This window comes from Eupeodes corollae, chromosome 3 (genome assembly GCF_945859685.1).
Source record: "Eupeodes corollae chromosome 3, idEupCoro1.1, whole genome shotgun sequence".
Taxonomy (NCBI): Eukaryota; Metazoa; Arthropoda; class Insecta; order Diptera; family Syrphidae; genus Eupeodes; species Eupeodes corollae.
Genome location: NC_079149.1, coordinates 1,106,401 through 1,117,658, shown reverse-complemented (window position 1 = coordinate 1,117,658; position 11,258 = coordinate 1,106,401). Strand labels below are relative to the sequence as shown.

The 11,258-nt window shown below is 32.1% G+C and overlaps 1 protein-coding gene across 1 annotated transcript; it reads left to right on the top strand.

The window, feature by feature from the left end:
- Nucleotides 1-1,526: 1,526 nt before the first annotated feature.
- On the top strand, nucleotides 1,527-8,068 carry LOC129950013 (beta-galactoside alpha-2,6-sialyltransferase 1). Its single transcript, XM_056061773.1, has 6 exons — nucleotides 1,527-2,187; nucleotides 5,480-6,007; nucleotides 6,176-6,273; nucleotides 6,339-6,615; nucleotides 7,556-7,653; nucleotides 7,717-8,068. Exons 1-6 carry the CDS (start codon nucleotides 1,887-1,889, stop codon nucleotides 7,879-7,881), a joined length of 1,467 nt encoding a protein of 488 aa, XP_055917748.1. The 5' UTR covers nucleotides 1,527-1,886; the 3' UTR covers nucleotides 7,882-8,068.
- Nucleotides 8,069-11,258: the final 3,190 nt, after the last annotated feature.

Genomic DNA, 11,258 nt, shown 5'->3' with positions numbered 1-11,258 from the left:
ACAACCTTCAATACAATCCCTTTGCAAGTGCGGGTTGCTTGTGAGCAATTTTTTGTACAATCGCACTCGAACATATTAGTCATACGAGTAAGTTCACATTTAGACACACAATATAAACAGCAAAAATCCAATTCTTTTATTTATGTTCGTACTTTTTAAACTTCTATTTATCCTATATCTATAACATAACCAGGTCATCAGATAAATACCCCATAAGTACCTAGAAATGACTCTTCTCTTATCAGCAATATTAATTACCTACCGCCATAGAATAAAACAACCAATGTAAACACACTTAACTGCAGCATTGAAAGCTTATAACCCTTTCCTTACATGCGGTATTATTGCTGCTCCAACATGGTCCAACATATCATGTTCAATTTTTGCTGCAGGCGCTGAAACACTCGATGATAATTTTCAATAATATACGATATAAATTTTAATTGGGAGTTAAAAATAAACACACCAACCTCCCCCTTGCACTTGATATTAAATTCTCACCTTAATAAAACGACAACAACTCCAAATGAAAAAGCGTCATCCTAAAATTGTGTGTTATGTACATACTTTACAAAAAGTTGCGTAAATAATAATAATTAAATCCGATAAGCACACTTTTGATATGGGCAATGAATAAAACCCAGGAGTGACGCAAAATAAAATTCCATTTAATGTTTGCCTAAACAAAAACAAAAATAAAAATAAAAAGAAAATTATTATAATCCTGCCATCATCAAAATTTGAATAAGAAAACACAATAATAATAACAATAATAATAATTTGCTTCTACCTCACTACAGTCCGCAGTAATTATTCACAAATAATTAATCCAGCAGAAGTTCGCAATTCATTTGCCATTCCCATGCCCATTCCAATTGGCTATTCCCTAAAGGAGCATGGGGCAATGCCTGAATGTCTGTGGCAGTTAAAAATACCTTACGAGCACGTAAAGTGTGCTTAAAGTTATTATTTATTCACTTGTCGTTACTCTCAGTGCGGGCATAATTGGTTACTACAAGAGCTACAACAGAATTAAAAAAACAACTAAAAGAATAACAACAGAGCACTGAACATTTTTATGCTGCCTCTGCCACTGCCGCTACCAAGAAGAGTTCTTATAGCAACATAATGAGGATATTGTTTTCGTTTCGAAGCAAGAAAAGTGGGGTATTTTTCAATTACGCCCTACCAAAGTACTTCAGATGCCGCATGTATCTACATCATCAAGACCAAGAGTAACGTAAGCGCATAAAGTCAAAAGAACTCTATCAGCGTCAGCGGCTCTCAGTACACATTTGGCAGCTAGAATAAGGCCTCTCTGATGCTGCTGGTTGATTGAAACATAACAACTTGTAGTATCCTGCACCTCGCTTAATAAGCAGAACCATACCCACCGAGTACCGACTACCGACCACCCACTTTCAACTCCAACCGCAAGTAGTTTCATCAGCATCAGTGCCATTATAATTACTATCAACGCGAACGAAACAAGACAACCAAGCCAACCAACAACCAACCCTACCCGACCAACCCCAATCTCATTCTTATGCCTCACCACAACCCCAACATCAACCCCACATTTTCAACCCAAAAAACCCCCAACGGAGCATACAAAACTTTTCCTTTCATTTGAAAGCTTAAAACTCGTCAAGTTGAGAGAAGCTTTTTATCCTTTGCCAGGTGTCGGTGTGTGATGCAAACGGAATTCAATTCAGAAGCGAGTCAATCGTCGAAAGGGAAAGTGCGCTACCGCCGCGAAACAAATTTAGTCGAGAATTGAAACCCACATCCAACCCCCCTCCCTTCGAATCGAAACGGCGCAGGGGGAAGCATAATATGCGCCACGTGTGTGCTCACAAATTAGTTTTAAGTCGAGAGTGCTCTTAATGATGCCTTTTAATGGAAGTGTCCGGTGGAGTTTCGTGTTTGTAACGTTGCAAGTGTTCGTTGTTGTGACCAAATCAAGTCTACCTCCATCCTTAGATGCTGCTGCTGGTGCTGGTGCTGCTCCTTTCAATTCGTATGAGAATGAGCTAGCTCAAAAGTCGTCGTTATTACCGTCGTTTTCGCCTAAACCTAAACGATATGCAGCAACATCAAATTCAACTCATTCGAAGCATTGGGTGTCCGAACCATTTCCACCCGCTGCTGTGGTGAATTTGGAATCAAAAGATGAAATTCGGAAAGGTTCGTAACTAAACTATTTGAAAAATTATGCTCTTGTCTCACAATTGATTGTAAACATTCTAAGCTAAATCTTAAATAATAAGAATAAATGATTTTATGAAATGAAGAAACATCAAAACAATTTAGTTCTTTGAATGAATACTTAGATCCTCCTTCAAATGTTTATGTAATCAAAGTTATCAAATGCTTACTTGTTTCGGCCATAAGTAATGATCTTAGTGTGGTAGAAAAAAGTTAAGGAGATAAGAAGATATTGTTTTTCACCTCAGTTTTCTATCATTATTAATAGGGTTGAGCCGAGACATAGAAAGACGTTTATGTAGTTTCCACTGTTAAAATTATGCACTAGAGTTCAGATATTATTCTGAACTTGTGAGTTTATTAAAAATTTAATTTCAATTAATTTAGTTTAAGCGTTAAGTAGTCAGTTCAGTAAGGCATGAATCTAGTTCATGTGTCATTTTTGTTCTACTTTACGTTTCCACCAAATATTTGAAAAGACCTCCCACACTAATAACTTCCAATCCTGTCTATCGCTTTATATTGCTTAACAAGTTTTAAGGTTTTCGTGTTTTATTAACAAAGTTGTCAGTTGAATTATTCTAAAAATTTTTTGAATTACCAACAATATTTTGCATATAGTGAAATAGTTTGATTTCAAAATCTATTTTTGCTAACGAGATTCTTAGTCGAAAACCAATTTTTACCAATTTAATTAGTATTTCTTAAAAGTTTTTATTTCTTATAGAAACAAATACAAATGGATGAATGAAATTATTTTGAAGTTAATATCTCCTATTATTCACGAGATATCGAGAAGCGAAGATCGAATTTTGTATTCTATTTTTTGTAAATTTTATGAAAAAAACTGACTGTTGGATATAAAACAAATTACTGAATGTCCAAAACAATATTTTCTGTGAGATAAAAATAGTTTAAAGCCAATGTTTTTAAATTTTGAAAAGAAATTTGAGTCGAAAGTAAATTTGTACCAAGTTACAGTATTCATTTTTTAGGTTTTTATTTTTTGTAAAAAAAACTGTCAATTCGATTTTTCATTCATAGTTTAATCTATAATCTCAGATTTTTTAAAAGATTTCAATAATTGTATTGTTTTTTTTTCAAAATTAAATTAAAATAAAATATAATATTATGTTGGAGATAAAATCATTGGTTGTTCGAAAAATGTTCGAGGCTACAACTATTTTTTCAGTTTTTTTTTTATACCGTTAATTACATTATCCTTTCTGCAAACTTTGGCACGTATGATTATTTGCACACATGCATGTACAGATATCTCTCTTAAAATCTTTTATTTAGACTCTAGGGACCTTGAAAAGTCGAGTAAAGTCAAAATTTTCAGTTTGACAAATTAGACCGATTACGATAACTTGCTATGGGAATTTAAGAAAGTTTAATACATCTTATTTTACAAAAATTAAATACAGTTGGCAATTTGGTTTTAAAGAACTTTGAGTTGTTCAAATTATTCTTGAACTCAAGATTTAAACTTTAGAAGTGAGTTCCGTTTTGTTTGTATGGTTACAATATTAAGGATCTTTTGGTCACTATTTTAAAAGAAGATTCATTTTTTTTTGTTTTTAAGGATAACTTTATTTGATGTTCGGTTAAATGGCGCAAAATTCTAAAAAAAAAAACAGAGTAAGAAAAAAAATCAACTATTGGTCAACAAAATACAGTAAAATATACCATCATCTGATCTTCACAGTTTTTACCAACTTGCACAAGCTCTAAGCTAGTATGTTAGTGCAGATATTTTCTCAAAGAACAACAAAACGTTACACTTTTCTGCCTAGAGAAGTCCATCAGTGCTGCTAGTTGGACATAGCTAGTGTAGGCTATGGAGGTTATAAAATGTCAATCTGACATTTCATACATCTGCTTAGAAACTTTGTTATAATAGATACAAATGATGTTTCGAATATAAATGCAAATACATATATACCATCTGCTTAAAGAAATTAAATATGCCGGTTTATATTTATATTCGTAATTTTAAATCATATTTATTAAAATAAAACTGTTCAGGAAAGAACAATTCAAACATTTCTTCTTCAAAAGTCCCATAGTAAGGCAGTAAAAATAGCTACAATTTATCTTCTTTGAAGAGTTGTAGCAACTATCTAATTCGCAGTTGCTCTGTGTAGCTCGGATTATTTGGAGTCTCTATTTATGCGGAGAAATATGAGTCAAAACAAGGTATAATCGTCATCTTCTGATGAACCAAACCATTACATCGGGGCGAAACGCATACATATATGAACACTTTTATGCTGGTTTATATTTATTTTCGTGATTTTAAATCATTTTTATTATTTAAATAGTATTTTTTTAAGAAAAATAGTTTCAAAGCAGACCCCTCTATAGGTTTAAGCTGTGGTTTGGATAAAAAAACGTTAATTTTAACTCTAGCTACTACCCATAAAGATTTGAGAACTCTTGTAAAAAATTGGATACAAAATTCTGTAGTCATTAGAATTCTCTGGCCAACGAAATAATTTTTTTTAGGTCACAATTATTACTTTTCCAAAATATTTTGTTGCCTCAGTAGAATTTCACCTTATTACATCGCTCTTGAATCAGTTTTTTAAAATAAACCTAACTTTATGTGAAATCAAACTAAACAAAAAATCGGAAATATTCATTATTCATTTTAAAATTAATCTTCATTCTCTATAAACAGTTTTAACAAACTTTGAATGTTGAACTTTACATTTTTGAGTAAATCCGACCAGACTTTGTTTAAGCTACGAATTAATTTTAAGAACAAAAAATTACTTTTGTTCTTTTTATGATTTTGTATTAAAAACCGTTTTGCATTAACTATTTAGGTGGTGTCTAAGGATTAGGCTATTAGACAGATGAAGACAAACAACTAATGTGGATATTTTGAAAAATAATTAAATTACTCAAAATAATCCTAAGATTGATTTGGAAAATCGTTCTGAATTTGTTTGAATATACGTCATGAAAATTTATAACCTCAAAAAGTTCAAAATAAGTAGAATTTTGTGTGAATTTAAATTTTTTTAAATTGCTAAAAAATTGACTATGAGTAGGGAGAAGGGAGTCTAAGCTTATACTAAAAGGAAAAATTCTGTCAGTTTCCTCCTCACTAAAAAAAATAAAAGTATTATCTAGTTGTATTCTCTCGGAAAATTTGTATGGACACAATCTATCCAATATTCGAATATTAAACCCAAAAGACTGTTCTTATGTTAATATCAAACTATTTAGATAACATCGTAATCTGTGTTTTTTTGTATAACAGTGACAACATCTCGAAAACGTCGCAGTGTCTTCCATGTACGTTGGAATCCTAATGAAAAATTCATCGTCGAAAGTAAGGAAAAGCCAGCAGTTAATCGTACCAAGCTATCACCGCATCCTCGCTTTGCTCTATCAAAGAACACTAAACTTACACTCGATCCAAAGTTGTTCATGTGTCATGACAAATATCTCGAGCGTTGTTATAATAAGACTTTAGCCTTTCGAACGAAGATTGTTCGGACCTTGGAAAAATCTATGGGTGAATCCTTAAATGAGACCAACTATTATAATGTCGACTATAAGCCAATGTTTGGAAGCAGCTTTGAAGAGCAGTATTATCCGTCGAGTTGTTTAGTTTTGGAAGCTGGTGTGAGAGTTCTGAGACGTAGAGATCCACCATTTAACAGATTGGAGTTTGGAAAATTGTTCCCGAAGAAGAAAATATTTCGTGATGTGAAGAATATCAAGACTTGTGCAATTGTGTCGAGTTCCGGGTCGATGGCTGGATCAAAATTAGGACGGTTCATAGGTAATTTTATTTTATAATCACACATATTCATATTTTTCTTACTTTTGGTTATGTAGGTAAAGTTTTATTTATATGTTATTTTAAGCAAGGCATTTTTGAACTCACCGTTTATGTTGAGTAAAATGTGACATAAATTAAGTTTGACTAACCTTTATTTTTATTATCAAGACAGTCACGATATTGTCATGAGATTTAATCATGCTCCAACTCGAGGACATGAGGTTGATGTTGGCAGCAAAACAACAATCCGCGTTGTGAATTCACAAGTAATACAAAATAAAAGTCTCACAAAATGTTGTTTTAAAATATGCAATTATATAAATTCCTTTAGGTAGTTACAAAAGCTGAATTTAATTTTACAAAATCAAGAATATTTCAAAATGTCACCATTGCTGCTTGGGATCCCGGAAAGTACAATGGAACATTAGGAGATTGGCTAACAAATGCCGATTATGATATATTTACTAATTACGAAATATATCGGAATCGTTATCCGAAATCAAGAGCATATCTAATCGATCCGCACTCAATATGGCGCTTATGGCAGGGACTGCAAACATTTTCAGGAAAACCGATTCGTAAAAATCCGCCAAGTTCTGGATTTATTGGTGAGTTAAGATAATCGTATTTAGGTTCATTAAGTTTAACTTAAAATAAATATGGATTTATTTAAAATGTATTGCGAGGTAATGGGTTTTTCAATAAAAGGTTTTAATTTGAATTGAACACTATCTGGGCAGCGGTCATTTTGAAGTTGTCAATTACTAAAAATCGAACGGACCATGTTACAAAATCGAAAACTGAAATAATTGTTAAAATGTTTGTGAATGTTTTTAATTCAAAGTTCGCTCTGTTTAGAAACGACATATGTACATATTAGTAGGAAAATGACTATCAAATTTTTGTACTGACAGCTTTTTAGGTATCAATTTGACTATCACCTTACACAGATCAAATTCGACTGTCAACAATCACCTTAGCCGATTCCACCCCTGGATAGATTAATTTTTAGATACCATATTGAACGAGTTAGATACTTAAATTGAGATGTTCACAAAAAACAGACAAACATTTAGATTTTGATAAATTAAGGGGAATGGATAACTTTAATGGTTCACTGAATTTTTACCAGAAAGTACAAATTTGAAATCAATTTTCAGCCCATTCTAATTCAACCATATGATGAATCAGCTTTTCTGTCAGATGCCCACATATACCAGAAATTCTCCGATATTTTTGGATTTCTTTTTTAACATCGTATCTGTTTTGGATCAGATGTTCATTATACGTTAGACACTAATAAAAAGGTATCCAGATACCCAATCTGTCTGAGATTGAACGAAGTGATTCAAGGCCTCAAATATTAAATTTCAACTAAGTATTACCGACTTTGAATAATTAATTGCGTGAAAAGTATAAGGAAGAGACATTTAGTTCTCATCTATCGTTAATTGCATACCCTGTTATATCAAAATGAAACCTATTATTGGAAAGCTAGCACCTATAGTCATATAAACTACGCTTGATTTTTAATAATGTTTGTTTCAGGTCTTGCTTTACTTTTACCACACTGCCCCTATGTTGACTTTATAGAGTACATTCCATCAACAAGGCTTAATGGTCGATGCCATTACTATAGTAAAGAAGTAAGTTTTAAAAACCAACCATAAAATATTCCAATAACTGTGTTTTTCTTTTTTTTTCTTAAGATGAACTCAGCTTGCACATTCGGAGCCTGGCATCCTTTGGCTGCTGAAAAACTTATGGCACTGGACATGAATATTGCCGATGATTTATCTGTATTTCAATTCGGCATACTTCGTATTCGTCGTCCGGATAAACTCCTTTGTGGCTTCAATTTCCTCGGGTTCTAATAAGTTTTTAACTTAAAAAAAAAAAAAATGTAATATTTTATTAATTTCGGAAACAATAACAGTCTACTATATGAATACAATCACTTACAAAATTTTGACTACATAAAATAATATAAGAAACAATAAAAGTACATACGTACATATTTCGAATAATATTAAACGGATAAAATTACTACAAACAAATATACATGCCTTGTTTTACTTTTAATGAATACTGTTCATAGCTAAGCTCACTTTCTTCTGGCAGTTGTTTTAAATTCCTCATCAGTGATTCAAAATTGTTGCATAAATCAATCGACCTTGGACAGTTAAAAAGGGCAGTAATGTGAAATTAAAAACAACAGAGCTGGGTGTTAGGTATACCCATTGAAAAACATAGTTGATTGATGTTTTCCTTACTAGTGATGAAAATGTTGTTAAATGTTATAGTCAATTACCCATCCCTGTGTTTTCTTGACTTGACTTGACTTGACTTAAATTTCGATAAAAAATCGCAGCCTTTTTTTCTAGTATCGTGATTTTCGTAATATTAATGTTAAAAACTTATTTAACGAAAATAAATGTATATGGCGATGGATATTCATTCAATTTACACCACATCAGTGATTAAAGATCTTTTTAACAAAGATGTTACATTAAAAACGTGTTATATGAAATCTCTAAGTTGTCCTTGGCTCTCTGCGGATATATGAACTTAATGCTATTTAGGCTATAGGTGTCTCATACCGACGTTGGAGACTTTTTGGTTGTCCAGAAATGCTGGTCGACTTTAAACGGTTACGTAATTCTGTAACAAATTTGATCAAAATTGCGAAATAAAAATTTTATAATAATAAGTTTAACTCAGATCGGTCGGCAAAGTTTTTTTGATAGGAAGTTAAGACTATTGGTTTAAGAAAAGATGTTCAATCTAGTGACGATAATATTGATTTGGAAGATTTGAATTTTAAATTTTCTACTTCAACAACCTACTACTTCTACTACAACCCAATTCAGTAAAATGTCTTCTAGACCTACAAACGCCTTTTCGGTAAGTGCCGCAGATGATTAACAGGTAGGTAAAGCAATTTTCTCCATAAAATGGAAAAATACCCTTTCCACTTCTCCACATAACGCACATATTCAACACCTTTATAATGACATCTACATATTCCATCCTATGGAAGACGTCGAAAATTTCATCATCCTAAAACAAGGAAAGAAGAAGGAATATAGACCGATAGCTATCCTATCTTTTCTATCTAAAGTTTTTGAAAATCTGATAAGTAACCAGATAAAATATTATATTAAAGACAATCAATTATTGAATCCTTTGCAATTTGGATTTCGTTCTGGACATAGTTGTGTTTCAGCTTTACTCTACGTATTTGATGGCATAAGACATACTTTAGACGATAAATTTACAACTGTGATAACCATGCATAACTTTTCAAAGGCATTTGACATTTTAGTCATATTTGACCAATCGTTTGCAAGTCGTGTCCAGTTAATATTTGTGTTCCTCAAGGATCAATCCTTGGACCTTTACTGTTTTCATTGTTTATGATTTATCTGCCCTCTGTTTTGTCTTGCTGTCAATTCCATATCTATGAAGATGATGTCTAATTATATATTAGTTTTCCTATGATGATGCTTAAGGATGCAATATCTAAAATGAACATTGCTTTACATACTAATTATGATTGGTCGACATGGAACGGACTTACACTCAATCCTGAAAAAACGAAAGCTCTTCCAATTTCAATAAAAAAGACCAAACCCAGATAATTTCCATTCCGTTAAGTTGAATAATTGTATTATTGAATATATTGCCCAAGTAAGAAATTTAGGTTTGGTCTTTAACAACTGGTTAACTTGGAAATAACTTAACCTTGTCGATACAGATGTGTCAACGATTTATACTTCACTTAGAGGACTATCTGTTACTAAATCCGTACTACCTATCCATATTAAATAAAAGCTGGTAAAAGCACTGGTCCTACCTATAGTAACATACGGTTGTGAGCTGTTTGGTGATCTTGATTCTCAATCACCTCACAAACTAAAGGTGGCATTTAATGCAATAGCTCTATTTGTTTCTAACCTACATAAGTTCTATTGTGTCTCTTTTCAAGCTCACCAGATTTTAAATTGCGATCTGATAGCTTTCTTCAAATATCGTTCTTGTATTTTACTCTTTAAATTAATTGTTAAAAAGACTCTAAGTTATCTACCACCTCTTGTCATCTTGTACACCTTTACGTGTTTGACATCGCGCAGTCAAGATTTCTAGCATACCTTTGAGAACTTGAATTGAACATACTTTAAAATTTTCATTTCATTTTTATTTTCCTTGCGTCTTGTTTTTAGATAACTTTTAATGTTTTTTTTTTTTTTTGCATTCTGAAATTTGTAATTCTTAATTTTAGTCCATTTTTAATGTATAATTGAGGCATTGAGAGCAGTAGTTGCGTAACTCTCATTTTTTTCAATTTTGAGTTTACTGTACTTCTTAAATGCCAAAAATTAAATTTTCTTTGTATGCAGAAGTGGCGTAGCTCATATTTGCTCATAAACCTTCTCAATATCCTTGAAATATTGTTTCTGCACGCTATTTTTCGTATAACAGAAATGGCGTAACCCGCTTACGCCACTTCTGCATTATTCATTTTTTTTTAATTAATCAGACACATACTCTATTTCTGCACCAAAATTGTACAATAAGCGAAATCAAACATGAACTGCATCTAAGAAAAGCGGAGTCGGCTAGAAATGGCATTAAAGATGATGCAGCAAAAGCAAAGGAATCTAATGACACTTCCGTAATAGCTTTTGATCTTATGAAAACCTTGCCAATCCAGTCATTTCAAGGGGTGTGTGCTATTATAAGAGACAGCTTTGGACAAATTGTCTAGGTATCCATGACATGAACAAAGCTTACATGTATATTTGGGATGAGTCGGTTGGATCAAGAGGTCCCCAAGAAATTGGCAAGTGCTTTATATTAAACATTTAGTGAGTACCTCAAATTTAATTGTGTACACAGACCAGTGTACTGTGCAAAATAGGATTATTAAGATGTCCGTATTGTGCCAATATATTGTTTCGCATATAGTGACTATCTTGTCAATAAAATTGATTACAAAGTTTTATTGAGTAGTCACTCTTACTTAACTTGTGATCAAGATTACAAAGTTTTATTGAGTAGTCACTCTTACTTAACTTGTGATCAAGACTTTGGTCTTATCAAAAAACAAAAGAAGTATTTAAAAGACATATCATAGGGCATGGACTTGTATCAAATTATAGCAGCAGCAAGGAAGAAGGATCCATTTAAAATTATTGTTATGGATGGATCTGTGATGTTTTCGACAAAAAAAAAATTTAAAAAAATATAA